The following is a 26,617-nucleotide window of genomic DNA, read 5'->3' as shown; positions in this document are numbered from 1 at the left end:
TGAGTTGGAAAGGGTGCAGAGAACATTTAAGAGGATGTTGCCTGGATTTGAAGGTCTGAGCTGTAGGAAGAGGTCATAGAGTAATACAGTGTGGAAACAGGCCCCTCGGCCCAACTTGCCCCACCGGCCAACATGTCCCAGCTACACTAGTCCCACCTGACTGTGCCTGGTCCATATCCCTCCAAACCTGTCCTATCCATGCACTTGTCTAACTGCTTCTTAAACGTTGGGATAGTCCCAGCCTCAATTACCTCCTCTGGTAGCTCATTCCATTCACCCACCACCCTTTGTGTGAAAAGGTTACCCCTCAGATTTCTATTATATCTTTTCCCCTTTACCTTGAACCTATGTCCTCGGGTCCTCAATTCCCCTGCTCTGGGCAAGAGATTCTGTGTATTTTCGGCAGGTTAGGCAGGTTAGAACTTTATTCCTTGGAGCGCACTCACAAGTCCCCCTCCTCAAACACCCTCGTGACTTTACACCATCCCTATTCTACCAAGACACAGGTCCGAGCCTACACGTCTGATCAGGCCCTGGCCCACCGTGCCCGCAAAGTACAAAGGTGGATGTGCAAGGAGAGGGAGTTACGTCCAAGGAAGGAGACGGCTGGAGGCCCAGAGCAGCCTGGGGCTTGCCTGGATTGGTCACCACTCATAAAAAACAGAGATCGGACTGGACTTTAAAAATGGTGCCAAAACGTGGCACCTCTTGCACGCGGGCTCAGTAGACTATTTCTGTCGACTTGCTAATCGCGGGTGTGGTTGGGTGTGGGAATACCCTGCTGGACTATAAGTAAGAAAAGAGTTGCACTGTGCCCTTCTGTGCCTTTGAACCAATTATCTGATGTTCCAGGCACTGCTGACCTTGCAGGCTTCAAGTCCAGCTTCGATCCCGGATGGCACATTTTTCCCATTCAGTAATCCTCTGGCAATAGTGAAATTAATCGCAATGTGCCTATAGCCATTAGTCTAAGAGTGCACCACTGCAACTTCTGGCATGATATGTATTTCAGGGCTAATTAATGTGCAAATCAACTTCTACCTCGAAAAAAAACCTGGACCCACAACAGATCAACAGTAGATGCGATCTCGCTGGCCCTCCACTCCGCTCTGGACCACTTGGACAAAAAAACTCATATGTCAGGCTGTTATTCATTGCATTTAATACAATCTTCCCCTCCAAGCTGGTTACCAAACTCGCAGAACTGGGTCTCTGCGCATCCCTCTGCAATTGGATCCTCAACTTCCTCATTCACAGACCACAGTCTGTTCGTATTGATGGAAATGTGTCAGACTCGATAACAATCAGCACGGGAGCACCTCAAGGCTGCATGCTCAGCCCCCTGCTGTACTTACTCTATACTCATGACTGCGTAGCCGGTCATAGTGCGAACTCCATCATCAAGTTCGCTGATGACACCACTGTTGTGGGACGTATCACTGATGGGGATGAGTCAGAATATAGAAGAGAGATCGAGCGACTGTCCATATGGTGCCAGCGCAATAACCTGGCCCTCAACACCAGCAAAACCAAGGAACTGATTGTGGACTTTGGAAGGAGTAGGATGGGGACCCACAGTCCCGTTTATATGAAAGGGTCAAGAGCTTAAAATTCCTGGGCGTGCACATCTCTGAAGATCTTTCCTGGTCCGAGAACACTGATGCAATTGTTAAGAAAGCACATCAGCGCCTCTACTTCCTGAGAAGATTACGGTGAGTCGGTATGTCAAGGAGGACTCTCTCTAACTTCTACAGGTGCACAGTAGAGAGCATGCTGACCAGTTGCATCGTGGCTTGGTTCGGCAACTTGAGCGCCCTGGAGAGAAAAAGACTACAAAAAGTAGTAAACACTGCCCAGTCCATCATCGGCACTGACCTCCCTTCCATCGAGGGGATTTATCGCAGTCGCTGCCTCAAAGAGGCTGGCAGTATCATCAAGGACCCACACCATCCTGGCCACACACTCATCTCCCTGCTACCCTCAGGTAGAAGGTACAGGAGCCTGAAGACTGCAATGACCAGGTTCAGGAATAGCTACTTCCCCACAGCCATCAGGCTATTAAACTTGGCTCGAACAAAACTCTGAACATTAATAGCCCATTATCTGTTATTTGCACTTTATCAATTTATTTATTCATGTGTGTACATATTTATATAATGGTATATGGACACACTGATCTGTTTTATAGTCAATGCCTACTATGTTCTGTTGTGCTGAAACAAAGCAAGAATTTAATTGTCCTATCAGGGACACATGACTGCAAACTCTCTTGAATCTTGAATCTTGTATCATGTTTGAGAATGCTGAGATATTTGAACCTTGAATGTGGGGGAAAACTGGAGCATCCAGAGAGAACCCACGCAGTCACTGGGAAAACATACAAACTCTGCACAGACAGCATCCGTAGTCAGGATCGAACCCGGATCTCTAGTGTTGTGAGGCAGCAACTATACCGCTGCGCCACTGTCGCAAAGGCTGGAAGTGGATCTGCTCGTGGCATTGGTGGAAGATCTGGGTCCTTGTGAATATTCTCTCTGTCCCAGTTGGTTTATTAACCAGTAAAGGCTGTAGAACAGAATCACAGTGAAGGATGAAGGGGTGCCTTATTAAATGCAGGTGTATTAAATGCAGGTGTGGAAATGGAGAAAGAGAGAATGAAGTTAACAAAAAAAGGAAAAGCAGCGGCAAAGATAAAATAAGAAAAGAAGCAACAGGACATTCATTATTGTATGTGGTGCCATAGTGATGGGACTTGTCAGCCTGGGATAGCAGTCCAGCTAGGAAAAGGGAAATTCTGATCTAAAACGTCCACTGCCTTGTGGCCATATCCAATCATGCAAAAGGCTCCAGGAGTAAACCTCAAGAAAATCTGAAGTCGTAGTCCCAAAGGCAGTTCATCGTTGTCTACAACCTCGCTCTGGCAGCCCCTGCAATGGCACTGGTGCCAAACTGTAATGGCCCTGCTGTTCCTTTGGATCGATCAGCGATGTGGAGAGAGGCGACATGCTGTATGAGCAACTGCCTGTCCTCCATATGACATCACCCAGGCTTGCATCCGAGAATGCATCACCCATGGTCAGCCATGACCGAGGGGGGCCTATTGACTGAGGTATAGTGAGGCATCAGTCGAGCTGTCCCACTTGGGCCGTCATTTACACGACAGGCCGGTAGTGACTGACGTGCGATGGTTGCGCGCATCATCATGCGTCCGCACAGCCGTCTGGAGTGCGTGACGTCATTTGAAGATGGACACAAAATGCTGGAGTAACTCAGCGAGACCGGCAGCATCTTTGGAGAGAAGGAATGGATGATGTTTTGGGTAGAGACTCTTCTTCAGTTTGAAGAGGGGGTCTTGACCCAAAACGTCACCCATTGCTTCTCTCCAGAGATGCTGCCGGTCCCGCTGAGTTATTCCAGCATTTTGTGTCTATCTTCAATCGTCTTGGCCCCGCTCTGGGAGTAGGAGTGGAGGCGGATCCGGATTCGCAACGGCTGTGAACCCCAAGCTGAGCTCAGCGATCGTTTGCCTGCTTCTGCTGCTGTTGGAGGTGAGACGTTGTGTCGTGCCAGGGTCTTGGGCCTGTCCCACTTTGGCCGTCAGTTACGCGACAAGCCGGTGGCGCGCGAAGATTTCATGCAGGACGAAGTCCACACTCCTTCATACCACTCCATGCGCCCATCCCGCACTACCCACACGCTACCCACATGCTACCCACACGCTAGCAGGTCGGGTAAATGGCGCGCGAATGACGGCCAAGTGGGACAGGCCTTTAACGTTCCAATGACTTGCAAGTTTGTAGGTTAATTGACGTCAAATATCCCTCGTGTGTAGGATAGAACTAGTGTATGGGTGGGCCGAAGGGCCTGTTTCCACACTGTATCTCTAAACTCCAAACTCAATTCAGAAATCCTTTTGAAAGCACACATTTACTTGCAAGAGGGTAGCTGCCGTTATATTTGTGCTGTTTCTCAGCCTCCGAGGTTGAATTCATGTTAAGATCATAAATCACTGTCAGTAAGAGCGTCATTACAGAATGATAGACTGGGCCTAAGTATATATTGCAACTCCTGCAATTTCATGACACTGAAGGGGAAGTTGACAGTATGTCCAGCGAGGCTGATAGTTAATTCAATTTTGGTGATTTGCAGCTAATGGATTTTCTCTTTACACAAATTGCTGTTCTTCAGTGAACTAATAACAGTGGGGCATTGTGAACTTGCAATCATTTCTCCAACAATAAAATGAAGTGGGTCTGCTAACGTGATTAGCTTCTGGGTCCTTGTGAATATCTTTCCTGCTCCTGTCTTGGGAGTTTATATGTCGCCTAGGGAAAGGGGAAAGAGTCAAAGTTCGCAACCTTTTACCAGGCCATGTGTATTTTCTGTTTTTGTCTAATTTAGTTCAGAGATACAACTTGAAATCAGGCCCTTCGGCCCACCGTATCCACACTGACCATTGATCACCCATTGTTGTACGCTATTCCACTTTCGCATCCATTCCCTACACACTAGGGGTACTCTCAGACAGGTCGTCTTTGGGATGTGGGAGGAAACTAGAGCACCCAGCGGAAACCCACGTAGATGGCAGCAGCTCCACCAGCAGCAACACTGTGCCACCCTGCCATATTTCCAACATATATTATTTCCTTTAAGCATTGCAGTCCCTTTCAGCTATATCTGGACCAAGGTTTATCATCATGTTGAATATCTCTGTCTGGTTACTGGGTGCCACAGTGGCGCAGCGGTTGATCTGCTGCTTTACAATGCCAGTGACCCGGCTTCGATTCTGCATACGGGTACAGAGTTGGTGTCTTCTACCCGTGACCACTCCGCGTGCTTCGGTTTCCTCCCACATTCTAAAGACACACAGGTTTGTAGGTAACAATTGTGAATTGCCCCATTGTGTGTAGGATAGTGTTAGTGTGCGGGGTGATCACTAGTCGGCGCAGACTGCGTGGGCTGAAGAGTCAAGTCTCTAAGATGCTAGACACTAATGGGCCTGTCCCATGGTACGAGTTCATTCAAGAGTTCTCCCGAGTTTGCCCTGATTCAAACTCGGAGATTTACGGTAATGGCCGCTCATAGGTACTTGGGGCTCTCGTGGACATTTTTCAACGTGTTGAAAAATCTTCACAAGTCTTCCCGAGCTTACCGCTTTTCCTGAGTACCTGCCGTTAGTGTTACAAGCTGCTAAGAGACGTCTCTGAGCTCCGACTTACCCGCTACATACATTCTACGTGCTTCCACGAGTATGTTTTAACTCGGGAGAGCTCTTGAATGAGCTCATATAGTGGGACAGCCCCATAAGTCTAAAATCGTGGGTACTCTTAGTGCCAATGAGAGAGGTAGCTGACAGCAATGGCATTAACCTCATCATAGGTTGTATATGTGCACTGCCACTCAAGCAAGCTGCTGTCAATTAATTGTGGGTTTTCTGGCATGTACTAACCCCATTTCTTCCTCTCTGAACTCAAATGAAAGAGGTTGCTGCAACACACAGGGGGTGTGGATGTCACAACAGTGCCTTGATGTAAAGCTTGATGTGGTTTGCAGCAGCATTTCTACGAGTCTCCATACTCTGTGGATTTAACTTACTGTGTTGTACATATTCATAACCGTATGGTACTAATCAGTGCAAACGTTCCTTCAGACCTTTTCCAAAATACTACAGATGTTATTTGTCTGCTGCAGAACCAATCCGATCGATGAAAAAAAATAATCAAGCACTCATCTTTTTTTTTATAAAATGTGGATGTCTGATTTTCAGGAAAACTAGCTCAGTGTTACAAGTGAGTTCTAAGCCAGTGGAGTAACAAGTCAAATTAAGATCAGTACACACCCTGAGTGAATCAGACATTCTGTTTTGATTCATTTCCTTTTCTCAGACAGTGGTTAAATGTCTGATGCTTGGAATAGTCAGCAGGTCAGGTCGCCAGTGTGGGAAGAGAAAGAGATCTCTGTTTGTGTCAGAAGTAATTGCAGATGCTGGTTTACACCGAAGATAAAAGAAGGGTCTCAACCTGAAAAGTCACCCATTCCTTCTATCCAGAGTTGCTGCCTGTCCTGCTGAGTTACTCCAGCATTTTGTGTCTATCTTGAGATCTTTCTGTACCTCTTCCCACAGATGCAGCCTGACCAGCTGAGCATTCTTAGCATTTTTATTTTAGATTCTGCAATTTCTTTTTTAGAAACGTGGAAAATAGGTGCAGTAGGCCATTCGGCTCTTCAAGCCAGCACCACCATTCAATATGACCATGGCTGATCATATAAAATCAGTATCCCGTTCCTGCCTTCTCCCCATGTATCTTGATTTTGTTAGCCTTAAGAGCTATATCTAACTCTCCCTTGAGTACGTTTAGTGAATTGGCCTCCACTGCCTTCTGTGGCAGAGAATTCCACAGATTCACAACTCTCTGGGTGAAAACGTTTTTCCTCATGTCAGTCCTAAATGGCCTACCTCTTGTTCTTAAACTGTGACCACCTGGTTCTGGACTCGGAACTTTAATTGGTTTCATTCCTATATATCTTAATATAGGCTCCCATGTGGTTAGAACAGTGATCATCTTGCCCCAGAAACCTTCCCTAATGGCTCAAATCACTTGGCTGCCTTCTCATCCATCATGTCTAATGCAAATGCTGAAAACAAACACAGTTGGCAGTGCCTGAGTTTTTACATTTAAATGACTTAAGTGCCCTCTTGTCTGCTCTGTAATGACGCTCAAATAGACTGGGATCACTTATTCGTAGGAGACTTCACTCCAGATTAACGATGGACCTTCATTCTGCATTTGCAGTGCAATATATTTGCTTTAATGCACAGCTTAAAATTTCCAGATAAATAGATCAATGGACCGCTTGAGTTGTTTTCTCAGAGTTTTCAGTAGAAAGTTCAAGTTCTATTCCTGCTTTCACTTTTGAACCATGTTACAGCTTTTTTGACTAATTCTTCAAAAGAGTGTGATGACAAAAGATCTCTGGGACTCAATGGTCGACGGGATACTTGATGAAAGTATGTAAAATGATGAGAGGCATAGGTAGGGTTAGACGGTCAGAACCTTTTCCCAGGGTGGAAGTGTCCAAGACTAGAGGCCATGGCTATAAGGTGAGAGGGGGAAAAGTCTAATGGAGCTGTGGGGGGCAAGTTTTTTACACAGTGCTGGGGGTCTGGAACACATTGCCCGGAGTGGTGGTGGAGGTAGATGTGGAAGTGGTGTTGAAGAGTTTTTAAAATAGGCTTATCGAGGTGCAAGGAATAGAGGGATGTGGATCATGTACAGGCAGACGAGATCAGTTTAATTAGGTATTATGGCCAGCGCAATCATTTTGGGCCGAAAGGCCTGTTCCTATGCAGTAGTATTCTATGCTCTATGTTTTATAACAACCATCCTCACCATTTACAACATGTTTGCTCATCTGGACAAGTATACCTCTGTGAATCAATAGATTTGGACCAAACACGGGTCTATGGGAATAGCTAGATGGGACGAGTTGGGCCTAAGGGCCTGATTTTGTGCTGTATGACCAATACATTTTTGAGGAGCCAGATTAAACCGGTAACAAGACTGTTGAAATCTAAAATATTGTGAGTGTTTTTCTGAGGTGTATCCCATCCGTTTCTGCAAAAGTGACTGAGTGAATACAAGTCTGGTGCTGAGAGAAACAAAAAAACAGAGGCCTTGTGTGTAACGTTTTGGAATCCACTTGTGATTGACTTATTGATCAAATTCACTTTCCAGTGGCATCTTCAACAAGGTTACACAACCATGCCATTCTTAGTTTGCTTAATAGGACCCAATTGCCTCCTGTCAGAAGTACTGAGAAAATGTGTTGGAAGGAACTACAGGCGCTGGTTTACACCGAAGACAGACACAGGGAAGGGTCTCAACCCAAAACATCTCCTATTCATTTTCTCCAGAGATGCTGCGGTTTGCCGCTGAGTTACTCAGGCTTTTTTGTGTCCATCTAAGAAGTACAGAGGTGTCTTTTGTTTTGCGTAATTGTGTTTGCAGCGTGAAATTGCGGAGCTTGCTGCAATCAAGGAATTGTTTGACTGCATTGTTAGTAATGCATTTTTCTTCATTTCCTTCCTCAGGTGTAATAATCGAACCCAATGTGCCGTAGTTGCTGGTCCTGATGTGTTTCCAGACCCTTGCCCAGGGACATACAAGTACCTGGAAGTTCAGTATGAGTGTGTCCCATACAGTAAGTGTGCTCCAAGCTTTGCTCTTTCTTTACTGAGTATTTTAATTTTGTTTTTCACCAAACTCTTCGAGGAACATTTGTGCCAGCAATGGATCTTTGAGTATAATCCAAAATAACAGATGATATCAAAGCTCTGTGCCTGTCACAGTGTCAAAAACAAAACTGCAGATTGAGGAACTGAATCAGATGTTCAACTCAGCTGTTGTTTATCATAAAAATATAAGCATTTAAAATAAGAGATTGTGTCACGAGGCGTGGTGCTTTGTTTTCTCCCTCCCCTATGAAAGGACTAGTCAATCTCTTCCATCTCACCTTAAGTGGCACGGTGGCCCAGTGGTAGAGGTACTGTATTACAGTCCCAGAGACCCAGGTTTGATCCTGGCTACGGGTGCTATCTGTACATATTTAAACATTCTCCCTGTGACCACATGGGGTTTTTTCCGGGTGCTCACATCTCTTCCCACACTTCAAGAGAAGTACAGGTTTGTAGGTTATTTGGCTTCTGTTAATTGTAAATTGTCCTTAGTGTGTGTGAGGTAGTGCTAGTGTTACAGGGCGGTCGCTGGTCAGCGTGGACTCGGTGGGCCGAAGGGATGTTTCCACGCCTATCTCTTGAGTCTAAATGTGACATCCAGTGAAAACTGGGTGGCCTTGACTTATGGAGAATTTATGATTTAAAAATAAAACCTCAGAATGCTGGTGACATCTATGGAGAGTCATTTTAGATCAATAAAGAAAGGCCACTGACCTGAAACATCAACTTATTTTCTCTCTACGCAGACACTGTTTGACCTGTTGAGTATTTCCAGCATCTTTCCTTTGAAATTTCCAGAGACTAGCAAGCTTGTATATAAATTATTTTTTTGGTGCGATTATAATGTGGCTACCATATGATCTGGGTATCAGGGGTTTTGGGGAGAAGGCAGGAGAACGGGGTTAGGAGAGAGATAGATCAGCCATAATTAAATGGCAGAATAGACTTGATGGGCCCAATGGCCTCATTCTCCTCCTATCAATTATGATCTCACATGATTTTTGTATTATTTTTCAAAACAACTCCTCTTGATAACCAATCTAACCAGAGTTACTCTATTCTGACACTGTTGCAAATAATATTCTGGAATGCATCAGCATTTACTGTGAGGATAAGTTAGCCATAGGCAACCTTATCGGCTCAGACTAAGCGTTGAATAAAAATTGTCTACCTTTTGAATAAAAAGTTCCTTGTTGTCTTGGATAAATGCAGCAGGAATGTACTGACATATCATGTGCCAAATGTATTTTCAGACTTTATAAATATGTTATGTTTCATTTAATCCAGGATTGGTATTATAGCAACTGAAAACTTTATTTCTTTCATTCTACCATGAGGAATTTCAGCTTCTTATTAATCTTTGTCCAGCTTAAATATCTTTGCTGTTAATTTGAGTGCTCTCTCTATATATATTTATTTTTGAGAAATCAATTCTGATTTGGCACAGTGCTGCTTCAGTATGCCATCTCCAGTTGCCACGGCTGTAGCAAGGCTGATTACATGATTGGCAAGAACACATGCTGAACTGGGATCCTGACCCAAAAGTTAGAAGATGTGCAGCTAATTAGTTTAGCACGGCTCTACAAATGATTAATTCTGCCACTGAAAGAAACCTATCTGTTTTCTCAATTTATACTGAGCTTGCAAAACTGGATGTTTATTCGATAAAATAGAACACGTTGCACTCATGCTGAGACCTTTAATTGATGTTCACTGCACTGCGAGGAACAGCAATGGTCCGTTAGTATAGGGAGGCATGCCATGGTTAAGCGATAGCTTTTGACCTCCAAGGGCCTGAGGTATGTCAATCACATTACCACTAGCATTCTTAAAGGGCCTGTCCCACTTAGACAATTTTTTCGGTAACTACAGGTGATTAGTTTGTCGCCACATGTTCGCCGGTGGTCGCCGAGCGTAGCCTCCTCAGTCGCGCAAAATGTCGTAGCGTCTTTCTGGTCGCTGCTAAATACTCAACATGTTGAGAAAATTTTGGCGACAGTGGGTTTGACGCCAATGAGCGTAGCTTGACTTATCCTGATGTAGGTGCTGTCGTAGGTTGTCGTCAGGATGACATAGGTGGCCGCCGTTGTTTCGGCGACCTGCTACGACTATGACAGTCGCCGGAAGTTGCCTAAAAAATCGCCAAGTGGGACAGGTCCAAAACGGATTGGACAGGCTAGATGCAGGAAAAATGTTCCCAATGTTGTGGAAGCCCAGAACCAGGGATCACAGTGTAAGAATAAGGGGTAGGCCATTTAGGACTGAGATGAGGAACAACTTTTTTACCCAGAGAGTTGTAAATCTGTGGAATTCTCTGCCAATTCACTGGATGTTTTGCAAGAGTGAGTTAGATATAGCTCTTAGGGCTAACAGAATCAAGGAAAATGGGGAGAAAGCAGGAATGGGGTTCAGATTTTGGATGTTCAGCAGTGCTGGCTCAAAGGGCCGAATGGCCTGCTCCTGCACCTATTTCCGATGTTTCTATGTTTCTAACTCCAGATGTGCAGGCTGTGATTTATCAAAGGATATGTTTTTGTAAAGACTTTTTCAAATGTTTACCTAAATTCTTTGGTCAGTGGCAAAAGCAGGGCAGCAAAATGGTGCAAATGGTAGAACTGCTGCCTCTCACTGCCAGGGGCCCGGGTTGGATCCTGACTTTGGGTGTTGGCTGTGGATGTGGAGTTTGCACGTTCTTCCTACGAGGGGTTTCCTCTTGGTGCTCCGGTCTTCTCCCACGTCCCAAGATGTGTGGATTTCTAAGTCAGTTGGCCTCTGTAAATTGCCCCAAGTGTGTAGAGAGTGGATGCGAATGTGGGGAAAACATTGAACTAGTGTGAACAATGTGATCAATGGTCAGGTCAGCATGGACTCGTCAGCTGAAGGGCTGATTCCTAGCTGAATATTTCAATCATAGAATCATACAGCACAGAAACATGCAATTTGGTCCAACTCATTCATGTTAATTAATATCTCTAAAGTTTCTAAAGTCTAAAATGCCCCCATTCTAAGTTGTCCGATTTGTGTGCATTTGGCCCATATCCCTCTAAACTTTGAGTAGAAAGGAACTGCAGATGTTGGTTTAAACTAAAGATAGACACAAAAAGCTGGAGTAACTCAACGGGTCAAGCAGCATCTCTGGAGAAAAGGAATATGTGATGTTTTGGGTTGAGACACTTCATCAGACAGAGTCTAAAGAACGGTCTCGACTGGAAACATCACATATTCCTTTTCTCCACAGATGCTGCCCGACCCACTGAGTCACTCCAGCTTTTTGTATCACTCTAAACCTTTCCTATCCACATACTGAGTCAAGTGTCTTTTAAATGCTATTATAATATCTATTAGTTACTGATATAGCAATCAATCAATCAAAGTATTAAAACTTGCTGCTGACCTTGAAAAAAGCTCTCTGGAGTTCTGGTGAGTTCAGTGGCATGGATTTCTACTTTTCTAATGTGCCAGACATCACTTCATTGAGGTCTCTGGTTTCCATCAGCAGTGATGTTATCAGGCTGTACCAGCAGCCCATAAAATTATCGGGCAAAGTTTTAGATTTAGAGATACAGCGTGGAAACAGACCCTTCGGCCCACCGAGTCCGCACCGACCAGCGATCCCCGCACAATCCTCCACATTCTAGGCACAATTTACACTTGTACCAAGCCAATTTGCCTACACACTTTTTGGAGTGTGGGAGGAAACCGAAGATCTTGTAGAAAACCCAGGCAGGTCACGGGGGGGAACGTACAAATTTTGTACAGACAAGCACCGTAGTCGGGATCGAACCCGGGTCTCCATCGCTGTAAGCGCTGTAAGGCAGCAACTTTACCATTGCGCCACCTTGCCACCCTGCCACCCATACTGCAATGACATATGCTCTTTTGCCCACTGAGTCCACGCACCATGAAGTACCGATTTACGTCAACTCTACACTCCCCACACTCAACTTCCCCTATATTCTTCCACTGATCTACACACTTGAGGCAATTTGCAGTGGTCGATTTATAAACCAACTCCCACATTGTTGGGAAATGGGAGGAAATCGGAGCACCTGGAGAAAACCCACATAGCCAACGTCAAGTTTGAATTCAGATTGCTGGGAGAGTGAAGAAAGAGTATAACTTTAGTCTCTCAGAGAACGTCAATTGGGAATTAATAATGGGAAACAAAATAGTGGAAGTTCTGTAATTATTTTAAGTCAAGGTTTTAAGGTCAGTTTGAGAGTCATTCCTCATAATAGTAAATCACAATCAATCAATCACAATCACAATAATATTTTATTAGCCAAGTATGTTTTGTAACATACGAGGAATTTCATTTGCCAAGTCAGTCAGACAATAAAAAGCAATGGAACACACAAAATACATTTTTACATAAACATCCACCACAGTGACTCCTCCACAATCCTCAGTGTGATGGAAGGCGAAAAAAAGTTCAAATCTCTTCCCTTCTTTCCTCTCTCGTGGTCGGAGGCCTCGAGTTCTCCGTTGATGGGATGATCTTCATTCCCGTAGCTGATGGTCAGGCCCTCTGCATCGGAGTGATCAGGTCCTGCATCAGGGGGATGTCAGCTCCCCCGCGCCGGTGATCGGACCCCTGGTCGGGGCTGGTCGAGTCTCTGCGTCATTGGAGCTCCCGACTAGGCCTCTCCCGAGTCTGCGAGCTCTTGATGGTAAGTCTGCAGTTGGATCGATCCCAGGCAAGAGATCGACTCCGATGTTAAGTCCACGCCCCGCGGTAGAGGTCAAGTCAGTCCGAGGAGGCCTCCAGCTCCATCTCTGGTAGGCCGCAGATTGGCCGGAAATGCGATCTGAAAAACAATTGCATTAGGTAAGAAACTGAAAAAACATGTCCCCCTCCCCCCTCCATGTCCCCCCACATAAAACAAACTGGAGAACATCTACACAAACTTTTAACACACACTAAAAAATTTAAAAAAAGATTTATAAACAGACAGACTGTTGGCAGGGCTGCCAATTGTGCAGCGCCCCTGGTGGTAAAATAACGTCCCAACAGTCACAAATAATCAAGGTGTAAAAAGGAGGATGGAACTTAAAACAATCTATTTTGCTCACTTGAGAAAGTGAACAAGCATACTCAAGGATCTAAAGGCTGCAAGATCCCTTGAGTTAATTACTGGCTTAGTAGGGGATTACAGGTAGTGCTGCAAAATAGTGGATGCATTGGTTGCAATCTGCCAAAATTCCCCCATTCAACATGTGTTTAACAAATTTGTTTTGTGTTCTTTGGGAATAGAGCAAGTATGGTGAATAAAGGGAAGCAAAACACAAAATGCTGGAGTAAAGGGCCTGTCCCACTTTTACGACTTAATTCAAAACCTCTGCCGAGTTTAAAGGACCTAAAACAAAATCAAGATCGTGGTAATCAACGAACTCCTATGACTTTCCACGAGTATGTCTACGAATTCCCATGACTATTTCTATGCCCTCCTTACGAGTAAAAAGTTGCAATTTATTTCATCCCGACCATTATTTTACTCGTGGACATTTTTTACCTGAATGGAAAAAAAATGCCTCTGCTTACCTGCTGCCACGAGTGCCTAAGGCTAGCATAACGAGCCACTACGAAATACATACAAACTCCTACGGCCTCATACGGACTCGTTACGAACATTCTGCGAGTTTGAATCAAGGGGAAAACTAAGTGGGACAGGCCCTTAACTCAGCGGTTCAGGTAGCATCTGTGGAGGCTATGGATAGGTGACATCTAGGTCAGGACTCTTTTTCAGGTTAAAGAGGAGTGGATGCTTTATGTATTGAAGTAGGAGGTAAAAAGATTTATTGACATAAATAGATATCGAGATGAATTGAGCAGGAACATTGTATTGATGTAGAAAATTAGCCATCATTTCATGGCCTAGAAACAATGAATGGTCTTGTCTGATTTTCAATGCTTTATGTTCTGTGTGATTCTATGAATCAGTAGATATTCAATAGAGTAGACATTCAATAGAATTACTTCAAAAGCTGAGAACGGATAGAGTTGGGGTAATGCATTCACATTGCGAGGAGACAGAAAGTAAGGATAAATGGGGGCTCTTTCAGATTGGTGATCAATAACTGGTGGATTGCCACAGGGATCAGCATTGGGTTCCTCATCCATTTCTAATCTATATCGATGACCTGGATGAAGGGATTTAGTGTTGATGTTATAAAGATAGCTATATGTGCAGGTTATGAGAAGCCTGTCATTGATATTGATACTTTAAGCCAGTGGAAAATAAGATGGCAGATGGAGTTTAATGTGAAGTTATCTAGTTTCGAAAGAAGAACTTGAACAAAACACTAGCTGTATCAATGGAATGAGACTGGAAAATGTTGCAGGGCAGAGGAGTCCTGGTTTCCAGTTCATGAAACACCCATAGATTGATAGAAATATACAGCAGAGAAACTGGCCTTTTGGCCTAGTCTGAAGAAGGATCTCGTCCCAAAATGTCACCCATTCCTTCTATCCAGAGATGCTGCCTGTCCCGCTGCGTTACTCCAGCAGTTTGTGTCTATCGTTTTGCCCATCAACTCCTTACTGACTGTTGATCACCTGATCAGACAAGTTCTATGTTATCCCACTTTTGCAATCACTCCCTGCACACTTGGTGGAATTTATCAAGGCATATTAACTTACTAACCTAATGGTAAAATATGTGGGTGCAGCAAGTAAAGAGGGAAATGTCTAAAGGTCATCCCCTCTTTACTATGCTATCAATTTCTGTGATTCTGTGTATCAGTGGATGTATAGGAAGAAACTGCAGGTGCTAGTTTGAACAAAAGATAGACACAAATAGCTGGAGTAACTCAGTGGGTCAGCCGAATCTCTGGAGAAAAAGAATAGGTGACGTTTCAGGTCGAGACCCTTCTTCAGGTTGTGCTTATGCTCCATTGGAATGCTGAAGAATGAAAAGGGATCTAATTGAAACACACAAGGCAGATGGATATGAAAAGAAGAGTATAGATTTAAGGTGAGGGAAAGGAATTTGAAAGCCTGGTTAAAGGGAGGTGTGGCTGGTAAATGAAGGTGTGGAAGGTGTGACAGAGTGGTTGGTATCTGGAACTCAGCAGTCTGAAAAGGTGATGGAGTCAGACACAATCACTAAAGGGCCTGCCCAATTTGGCGATTTTTTTCGGCGACTGCCGGCGTCATTGACTGACATATCAGGGTCGCCGAAGGATTTTGAACATTTCAAAATCCAGCAGAGACAAAAAAAATGTTTCGACACTTGAGGAAACACTGCGTGTCAATACGTCATCACGCTGCAACTTTTTCGGTGACTGGATATATCAGTCAATGATGCCGACAGTCGTCTAAAAAATCGCCAAGTGGGACAGGCCCTTAAGTTTAAGAGGTACTTAGACAATCACTTAAATAGGCAACACCTAGTAGAACGAAGATCTAACGCGGATAATGGGAGATAAGTGCAAAAGGGTAAAAAGAATGGCATGTTCATGGTTGCCCCAAGAGTCCGCTTCACAACTCATGCACAATGAGGGGGGTTGGCAGGGTGGATTCCGTTGGAAGGTTTGTCAACATGCATGACTCATTGTTGTATGACTCTGACTCTATGACCGTGGTACATGTGACCATTTGAAAGGACCTTTGTGGCCTCATCCCAGCTTTGGAATCCAGTGCGGGGAACTATCTTCATGTAGGTTCCCTTTAAGGAGATATAACTTAACCCCACGGGGCAACTCTCCCTCACAAAATCCTGGGAGGGGCAAAGTTTAAAGAAGCTAGGCAGGGAAGGTTGTTTTGTACAGTTACTGGTACACGCTGCCAGGCGTTGTGGTGGAGTTAGATGTGATAGTGTTGGTTAAGAGGCTTTTAGTTGGGCACATGGTTATGCAGGAAATGTAGGAAGATGGACCACGTGCAGGCAGAGCAGATTAGTTTAACTAGGCATCGTGTACGGCATGGACATTGTGGACCAAAGGGCCTGTTCCTGTGCTGTACTATTCGGTATTCTCAAACCACCAACCCCATCTGGTTATTTCCGTATCGCCAGCCAGCCTCCCATCAATGGATTGTTGCACCATCCCTTCCCAATGATCTAACCTGTTCCTTAAAGTCCCAATCCCCTTAGCAAATAGACACCTCAGTGTCCCACCAGCCACACATCCTCCCTGCAGCTTCCAATCTGGATGCCTAACTAGCCTAATCCCCGCTTCTGGTTTCAAGTTGAGAGAAAGAGTTTAAGTCAGGTTGTTAAGGACGTTAATCATGCATGGCCCGCACATTTTCTGTGCCGTTGCATTTTACATTTTGTCGTCCTGCAGCACACCACTCTTTTAGCCTGCCTTTCCTGGCACAGAATGATTTTTATAATAGACAATAGACAATAGGTGCAGGTGCACGCCATTCGGCCCTTCAAGCCAGCACCGCCATTCAATGTGCTCATGTCTGATCATCCACAATCAGTACCCCATTCCTGCCTTCTCTCCATACCCCTTATCTCTGCTATCCCTAAGAGCTCTATCTAGATCTCTCTTGAAAGCATCCAGAGAACCAGACTTCACTGCCCTATGAGGCAGAGAATTCCACACTCACACCTGTCTGTGTGAAAAAGTGTTTCCTCATCTCCGTTTTAAATGGCTTACCCCTTTTTCTTAAACTGTGGCCCCTGGTTCTGGACCCCCTCCCCCAACATCGGGAACATGTTTCCTGCCTCTGGCATGTCCAAACCTTTAATAAACATATATGTTTCAATAAGAAACCCGCTCATCCTTCTAAATTTCAGAGTATACAAGCCCAGCCGCCCAGGTACAAGTAGGGCTTTTTTCCCCCAAAAGATCTAAATGCACCTAATCAATACAATGCTGCTTTTGAAAAAGTACCCAAGGCATTCTGGTAAGGTCTGTGAAGATATCGGGCTTCAGTAAACTCTGCTCTAAAATTGGCGTGATTATGGGAGCAAGTGTTAATTTTCAGAAATGTAATTATCCCTTAAAGTTCAGTGAAGGTAAAACACTGACAATGTAGACCAGAACATTCAGAGAAGACTGAGACCTTGAATGATCTCTGAATTAAAAATCCTCCACAGATGTACGTTGGAGAATGGTGATCATTGATTCGTCTCATCCACGATCAACACAAAAGCGGGCGTTGTTTTTCATTATTCATTCTCAGACCTTCTCTCACCACTGCACACTCCCCAGGAACTAGGTTCAAAGGTCCCATTGCAGGCTGTTATTAACCTTTGCCATCCCAAATGTCTTCAAGTTAAAGTGGAAAGCAACAGAGGCCTGAGCTGTGGTGGAACTTCTCCGAACCTTCAAGTGTTTTGCTTCGGCGTTATCAAGAAGTTTGCAGTTCCTCTCCCGCTCAGCAGCAGGAATACAGCCCAGAGAGTGTTGCACACGGGTAACATCTCACACTGCTGCCGGTGCACCTCAACCTTTCCTTGCAGCCCTTATCCTTTGCTGCAAAGTACTGTTCACAGACTCTGCCTGTGTGTTGCGCTATTGTACACAATACTTATGTACAGGTACAAGCATGCGAGAAATGGGTGGAGCAATGGCCGGTGGAGTTTTGATCAGAGCATGAACAATACCACACCTCTCCTCTGCTACGATCCTGCTCCCCCCAGACTTCATGCTTGCATTATTTTTCTTCTTCTACCCATTAGTGGTTCCCTCATTTTCCACCCTCACGTGCCCCTTCACCCCCCCCGCCCCCCCCCTCCCCAGTTCCTCGTCTATCTCCTATACCACTGATCTGATCTCTCCTTTTGCCGTCTTCCATGCTTGCTGCCATGTAATCCGTCACCCGTTCCCGTCCATTTTCCCATTCCAAGTTCCTGACGTTTAGCTGACGGAGGGTTTCAGCTCCCTGCCGGCTCCCATTTCCCCCATGGCAAACTCATGCAACTCCTGCATTCCATGCAACTTAGCCACTCGATAGTCCTCCATTGCCAGAGTGAGGCCACACACAAATTGGAGGGACAGCACCTCATGTTCTGCTTCAATGGTCTGAACATTGAATTTCCCAATTTTATATAAAACCCTTCCCCCTTTTTCTACCCCTTACTTTTGTGTGCTCCCTTCTCCCCCACCAATTTCTCACGTATTTTCCACTCCTACCCCTCTTTCTCCCTGTCCTCTTCCACTCTATCCCTCCCGCTTTACCTTTCACTCCTCTTCTCACCTTAACTGACATCCTTTTGGCTGCTTATCATCCCTTGCCTTTGTCCATCTATCTGCCAATGAATCCCCATCACTTATATCCACCTATCACTTACCAGGCTCTGTCCCACCCTCACCTCTTTTCCACCTTGCTCTCCCTCACTACAGTCAGCCTTAATAAGGATCCCGACCTGAAACGTCACCTACCCATTCCCTCCACAGAAGCTGCCTGACCTTCTTAAAAATTACTCCAGCGCTTTTTTGTTTTACTCAAGGATCCAGCATCTGCAGTTCCTTGTGTCGCTAAGAAACCTGTCTTCCCTTCTTTGTTATATAGTGTGCTGGGTTTTGAGCAGCAATTCATACCTGTGTTTTTCTTCTCCCAAGAGTGCAAGGAAAAACATGATTCTTTTGAGGTATGGTAATTACATGAGACCTGTGAGAGAACTGTGCACTTAAAGGGATAATTTGTTGACAATAATCACATATCAATTTGGCATCCGCATTGTGGTCTCTTCCACTGATTAAGAGTGTGGCATGTTGTTCCGCAGCTTCAGTAGCCACATGGGTGCAGTGTACCAATGAAACGTAAAAAGCGCTGTCAGCTTCTGTGACTGGGAATGCTGCATCTGGCATTGATTTTAATGTATTTAGTACCATGTCAAAACAGGATGTCTATAATATCACCAATGTTGCAGTCAGCTAAAAAATTGATTGATCATTGCAAGCCTTCTGCACTTCCTTAGAAGAAGCGCTCCTGGATAAACGAGTTGATTGCCTTTATCAATTTAATTTAATTGTCAGTAGTATATTAGCACCGGTCCACAGTTGAATTTCCGATTCCAATTGTTGTCTCAGTGGCGTGCACCATTTCATGTCTGAGGGAAGCTGTTTCAAACTTGGTAGACAAATGGTAGGAATTATCTCCAGATACACCTCCTCCAAACACTTGGCATTGGAATAGCACAAGGTTTGTCCGCAGCATCTGTTGAGATGATGGCAAGAGGTTACATTTTGGTCTTTGAGGTCTGTTCAATGCCCGAGGTCAGTTTGCAATTGGGTCACGCTAACAAAACATTTTTGTCATGTGCTGTATGTATTTCACATCTGAAGAAGGTTCCTGACCTGAAATTACACCTATTGTTGATCTCCTTTGATGTTGCCTGACCCATTGTGTTACTCCAGAATTTTGTGCCATTCTTTGGTAAACCTGAACCTACAGTTCCTTGTTTCTACAATTTGCATAGTTCGTTTTTTCCCTAATGTGGCAAATTAAAAATGAATAATCCAGACCCACACCTGGAGTCTCTCCCATGTGTAGTTTGGTTATGATGCGGTAGATCCTTGTTTGGGTCCTCCCTTTGGGAGCTGCAAAGTGATGCATGAGGCATGTCGCGAGCTCCTGTCGATCAGATCATTTCCGATGAACAACTGCAGAGACATTCACAATATCAGGACGTCTGAAGAGCTGTACTGATATTCTTTTTTCATGCCAAACTAAACAAAGTAATCTAAAGTTTATGTTCCTGAGAAAAATCACTTGCACAATAGCATCTTAACATAACACATGATCGGGTCATGTTCACCGTTTGCAGGAGGTTGTGGTACACCATTTGGCTGCTGCATTTCCTGCAGTACACAGTGACCACTTTTAATAAATTTAATTACTACCTAGGTGGGAGTGTACATTGAGTTGTTCCAAAGCGCTATTTAAATACTAAAAGTCATTCAAGTTTCTTTTTCTTGTTTAGATTAGAATAGCTACGATTTATTTTGGTTTCCTCCAAGACATCTGCCAATCCTCTATCTGATCCATGGAGTTCTGGCAAAAATCCCTTTGGGAGATTTATTTGGGCACCTACCTCCAATGGAACCAAAGAGTTCAAGCAAGAGGAAAGCAGGGCTTGGAGATTAAGCGCGGCATGGTGGCGTAGCGGTAGATTTGCTAACGTTTAGCTCCAGAGACCGAGGTTCAATCCTGACCACGGCTGTTGTCTGTATGGAGTTTGTACATTCTCTCTGTGATTGCTCTGGTGGTTTTCTCTGAGTACTCCATTTTTCTTTCACACTCCAAAGACGTACATGTTTGTAGGTTACACAAAAAAGCTGGAGAAACTCAGCGGGTGCAGCAGCATCTATGGAGCGAAGGAAATAGGCAACGTTTCGGGCCGAAACCCGGAAGGGTTTCGGCCCGAAACGTTGCCTATTTCCATAAGGATTTCGGCCCCAAAACATTGCCTATTTCCTTCGCTCCATAGATGCTGCTGCACCCGCTGAGTTTCTCCAGCTTTTTTGTGTAACCTTCGATTCTCCAGCATCTGCAGTTCCCTCTTAAACACATGTTTGTAGGTTAATTGGCTTTGGTTAAAAAAAATTGGAAAATTGTCCCTAGTGTGTAGGATAGTGCTAGTGTACGGGGTGATCGCTGGACTTGGTGGGCCGGAAGGGCCTGTTCCTGTGCTGTAAAGTTTAAAGTCTGTTCTAGAGTCTAAAAGTCTAAAGATGGCATCCTGGTATCTTTAGTTATACATTAAACACCATGGAAACGGGCCCTTGGGTCCAACTTGTCCAGGCCAACTGAGATGGCCCATCTAAACTGGTCTCATCTATCCACATTTGACCCATATCCCTCTAAACCTTTCCTATCCATGTATCTATTCAATCTTTGACTATAGACTCCTGCTGAGACAGGTATTGGGTCATAACCTCTAATACAGGCATGTTGTGAGTTTGATTTGTTTCTCTGCCTATTCAGCATTGCACATCAAGGGAAGTAAAGCAATGCTTTTCTTTTGGCCCGATCATTGGCTTGGAAAGAGAACAGGTGTTTTGCCTTGCTGCATTTTTAAATTGACAGACTGCCCGAAACTGTCATTGAGGAAAAGAGGAAAAGTTAATAATTAATTACAATATTATGATTAATATTAAGCCAATTTTAGATTACATTCGTATTTAGCTCAGAGGGTGGAATTATTACTTTTGCAATGCATTGAATGAAGGATGCTTAAGATGCAGCATCATTGAATTGTTTCTGTTCATTCATTCATCACGTACAATGTAGAACACAGAACACTACAGCATACGAATAGGCCCATCTCACCATTTCTGTTCCAAAAATGATGCAAAATTAAACTAATCTCCTATGCTTGCAATTGATCCGTATCCACCCATTCCCTACATATGCGTGTGCCTATCTTAAAAGCCTCTTAAATGCTACTATCATATATGTCCCAGCCACCTACCCAGGCAGTGCATTTCAGGTGTCCACCAATCTCTGTGTTAATTAAACAATCTTGCCCTGCACAGCTCCTTTGAACATTTAATACCTTCAGCCATGCTTTCAAAACTGAGGCAAATCCCACGTGGCACACAATGCATCCATGAGGATGAGGATGAAGATAGACACAAAATGTTGGAGTAACTCAGCGGGCCAGGCAGCATCACTGGAGAAAAGGAACAGGTTAAGGTTTTGGGATGAGACTTCTTCAGTCTAAGCTTTTGAGCTTTATTCAGTCTGAAGAAGGGTGTAGACCCAAAACTTCATCTATTCCTTTTGCCTGACCCGCTGAGTTACTCCAGGCATTTTGTGTTGAGCTTTCGTGTAAACTGGCATCTGCAGTTTCTTCCTACACATGATAGTAGTAGGGTGACACGGTGGCGCAGCAGTAGAGCTACTGCCTTGCAACACCAGAGACACGGGTTCAATCCTGACTACGGGTGCTTATCTGTACAGAGTTTGTACATTCTCCCTGTGACCTGTGTGGGTTTTATTCCAAGATCTTCGGTTTCATCTCACACTCCAAAGACGTGCAGGTTTGCAGGTTAATTGGCTTGGTGTAAATGTAAAAAAAAGTCTAAAGTGTGTGTAGGGTAGTGTTAATTTGCGGGGCTCTCTGGTCGGTGTGGACTCAGAGGGCCGAAGGGTCTGTTTCTGTGCTATATCTCTGAACTCAAGTAAACTAAACATGAGTGTTAGATTTTGGTTAGATTGGCTTGTCACGTCTGACAATGAAGAACATTAGAATGAGGCCAGCCTTGTTGTTGCTATTTCCTCTCAGCTCCTCGGGCAGGTTTACAATTTCTACAACTGAACGTTTGAAATTTGCAGTCCAGGGCATTCTTCATCTTTCTGTTCTATTGATTGATATGCTGCTCTTAGAGGGCAAAGTATTCCTTGCCAAAAACAAACCTTTAATAAACTTGAAAAGTTTCTTTATTTTCAGTGTTGGCTGATTTTCAATGTTTGAAAAAAAAATGGTACAAGGCATCCTGTGTAGTTTATCTTGGCTTCATCACAGACAGTTTGTTTAGATAATTAAGTGGAACCTATACGTTATGTGTTACAAATTAACATGGGTTGTGTTATGGTTTCAGAGTAGGAAGGATCAAGCTAGTTTAATGTGAATTTCAGCCAGGACAAGACTTCAGCTGTTTAATTTTCTGCTGTTGAAACTGGAACCAAATTGAGAGCAGGTGTTTGCCCGGCCAGATGTTTTGCTGCAAATGTTTGTGAACGACAGGGATAGCCACAAAGTGTTACTTGTAATCTAGAATCCCAAAATGAAGATAATCCGTTTCAGTTTATCCATCCCAAACGTAGACTGGGTGATTGTTTCGCTGAACACCTTCGCTCAGCCCACCTGAACCTACCTGATCTCCTGGTTGCTAAACACTTTAATAGTAAGATTAAACGAGTACTTACCAGTACGAAGTTTGATCTGTATTTTATGAGGAGTTACGATGAGGGATTACGTGAAGAACCCACCCAGCGCGCAGGCGCGGCATACTTCCAAGCAGCGGTGTGGAATCACAGATAGACACTAGTTGAAGTAAAGATAGTGAAGACCAACGAGACATTAGTCCGAATTTGATCTATATAATGAGGGTGGGAGCGGAGGGCACGTAATCCCTCATCGTAACTCCTCATAAAATACAGATCAAACTTCGTACTGGTAAGTACTCGTTTAATCTTACTATTTTACTTCGGAGTCACGTGAGTGACTACGTGAAGACTTCAAAGGTCTGTGATTTCAAACCGTGTAACAGTTATATCACTCACTGCCGAAAGGTCATCGAGGGAGGAAGTGGTAGCTAGAGACCAACAAGTTTGTTTAGTTATAAAAGAAATATTTATTAACTATAACAAAAAACAAAATAGCTCCCATGGGCTTTAAATCATAACTTTGCGGTTTGTAAAACAGTATCCGCAAAGACGTCCTGTTCCATCAGCGGTTTGTTGTAAAATCGTTGGAATGTCGATTCCCTTGACCATCCCGCTGCTCTGAGGATGTGGTCGAGGGGAACCTGCATCCTATCCGCCGCTGAGGTGGACGCTGCCCTGGTTGAATGGGATTTAAAAACATTAGTGTTAATCCCTGCCATGCTGAGGACCTGTTTCAACCATCTGGATAATGTTTGGCTGGTTACCCGTCCAAAAGGCTTCCTGTGGCTAACCCATAAGGCTTTCTCTCTCCCTCTTAGCGTTTGGGTAGTGTCTAGATAATGTTGAAGGTGGGTCACCACACACAGCCTAGGTTCTGGAGGGTAAGCCCGGAAGATCATCGGGGAGTTTGATGTACCTGGTCTACTTTGTTTTACCAACCCCGGCATAGTGAAAGTAATGGTATCTGGGGTGGTCACCATGTAGTTTAGATTAAGCTGATGGAGCGACTGGACCCTTTGAGCTGAGACAAGCGCCATGAGCATGAGGGTTTTGTAAGTGGCCTGTTCCAGGCTCAGGGATCCCACCGGAGGCCAACCTCGAAGGTGTGTGAGAACTACACTCACATCCCACATGTGAGTGTATCTAGGCGTAGGGGGTTTGGTATTAAAGATCCCCTTAAGGAGTCTGATGACTAGAGGGTGGGATCCCACACTATGCTGTTCTATCGGCATTAGATATGCGGACAGTGCGCTCCGAGCCGTGTTGATGGCACTGTAGCTCATCTTGAGATCATGGTGCAGGTGGGCCAGGAACTCCAGCACATCCGAGATCGAAGTCGTCGTGTAGGATGTCCCTGCGTCCAGACAGTACTGTTCCCATTTCCTGATGAAGGTCAGGTACTGTTTCTTGGTGGAAACTCGCAGGGATGCCGACATGGTGGTGATTGTTCTGTCTGATAACCCCAATCCCCGGTAAGGCCTGTTCAAAATCTGGAAACCAGGAGTTTCAATTTTTGGTGGCATGGATGGCTAATGCCAGTTACCGGGTGAGTCAATAATTGGGGGTGGTGTTGAAGGACCATTGGTGTCTCTACCACCATGTCGTGGAACATTGGGAACCATGGTTGGGTAGGCCAGTCGGGCACGACCAGAATGCCAGAGGCTGAGTCTGCCTGAATTTTCTGGAGTACCCGACTGATGAGGCAGAAGGGAGGGAAAGCATAGAAAAAGAAATTTCCCCAGTCCAGCGTGAAGGCATCTACCCGCTGCTGCCTCTGGGTCTGGTTCCCAAGCCACATACATGGGTAGTTGGTGATTTAACCTAGACGCAAACAAATCTATATCTGGCGTACCATATTGCTTGATAATTTTAGCAAATGATTTTGGGTCCAACATCCATTCGATGTTGTCGTTGAATTTTCGTGACCTGGTGTCCGCCACTAAATTTAGCTTGCCTGGTAAATAGGCAGCTGATAGCCAAATATGTCTCTCGACACACCATTGCCAGATTATAGCAGTTAATTTGTCGCATGATACTGATTTAATGCCACCCATATGCTGGATATAAGATACTGCCGTAGTGTTGTCGATCATAATTCTAACATGCACGTGTCGCATACCAGATGCATATGCTTTTAGCCCATAAAAGGCGGCGAGCATTTCCAAAAAGTTAATGCCCAGTGAGTGTAGTAGCGATGCCTCTGAATTAGTCCATCTGCCACCTGTGCTGTCTTTGGAGTTAGTAGCTCCCCAGCCTAAAGCACTGGCATCCGTTGCAATGGTTATGTTAGGATTGGTTACGGTGATAGGACTGTGACTGTGCCAAATATTGTCAACCCACCACTGAAGTTCTAATTTGGCTTCAGCGGGTAAATCCATTTTGCGATCATAATGCCCCCTATGAAGGCGTAATGCATGAGTCCTTGCTCTTTGGAGATTTTGATAATGCAAGGGCCCATGTTGGGCAGCCGGAAATGCTGCTACTATAGAGCCAATAACTCTGGCTACATGCCGTATTCTAGGTTGCGGTGTGGCAATTAAATGGCTACAAGCTTCAATGAGTGAAACTGTTTTGTTTCTGGGCAGAGTGACAGTCATGTGAATCGTGTCAATAGTGAAGCCTAAGTAATCCATGTTAGTAGTAGGCTCCAATATTGATTTATCTGGGTGGAGGATAAAACCCAAAGTTTCAAGGAGTTGTTTAGTGGCTAACACTCCTGCGACAGCTTGATCCCGTGTTCTTCCTAATATGAGAACATCGTCCAGATAGGCCACTACTAAATGTTTTAATTCTCTCAATTTCTTCATGGCCACTTTAAGAATTTTCGTAAATAGTCTGGGAGCTGTCGTTAAACCATTGGGCAAAGCTCGGTACTGCCATAGCTGGCCCCTCCAGATAAATTTCAGATATTTAAAGTAATCTTTATGAATGGGTACCAAATAGTAAGCATCTTTGATATCTATGCTTGCCATGTAGTATCCCTTGGAGATCAGTTGTCTGGCAGTGACAAATGTCTCCATTTTGAAATGTTGATACTCAACAGACTGATTAAGTGATGTCAGGTCAATAATAATGCGACATCCACCATCTTTTTTAGTTTTGAGAAAAATATTTGATACAAATTCTTGCGGCTCGTGTGTGGTCATTTCTATGATGCCTTTAGCCACGAGCCGATCAAGTTCAGCTTGTCCTTCTACCTTCTCAACTGCCGAGGGAAGGAACACCCTTTGGGGCATGTGCTGAACTGGCGGTTCTACGCCTGGTTTGAATTCAATCTTGTATCCACTAATACTGTTGAGTATAAACTGATTGTTAGTAAGGGAGCACCAAACATGCTTGAAGAACCTCAAACGTCCCCCTGTTAATACTACACCCTTTGTCTGTGTATGTTGACAGGAACCAGACCCACCTACCTCCATGTTCACTTGTGGGGTCGTTTCCGGTGGGTCTGGCCCAAGGTTGTCCGTGTTGGTGCTGCGGTGGGGCGGCGCATCTTCCCACGGCTCCGCCCTGGGCCCCGCTCTAAAAAAGAGCACTGGGGGTAGTGGGAGGCGGTCACCAGGCTTTCACCAGCTCGGTATCTGCTG

At 44.6% G+C, this 26,617-nt stretch overlaps 1 protein-coding gene across 8 annotated transcripts in view; it reads left to right on the top strand.

Moving 5' to 3' along the window:
• Nucleotides 1-26,617, top strand: part of adgrl3.1 (adhesion G protein-coupled receptor L3.1) — a 623,227-nt gene that overhangs the window by 361,101 nt on the left and 235,509 nt on the right. For all 8 annotated transcript variants that reach the window (XM_055632233.1, XM_055632235.1, XM_055632237.1 and 5 more), the window contains one exon: nucleotides 8,093-8,202. In XM_055632233.1, coding sequence (XP_055488208.1) covers nucleotides 8,093-8,202 — 110 coding nt within the window. The remainder of the gene's footprint in view (nucleotides 1-8,092; nucleotides 8,203-26,617) is intronic.

Source organism: Leucoraja erinacea, chromosome 3 (genome assembly GCF_028641065.1).
Source record: "Leucoraja erinacea ecotype New England chromosome 3, Leri_hhj_1, whole genome shotgun sequence".
NCBI lineage: Eukaryota > Metazoa > Chordata > Chondrichthyes > Rajiformes > Rajidae > Leucoraja > Leucoraja erinaceus.
This window is presented reverse-complemented; position numbering and strand designations above follow the sequence as displayed.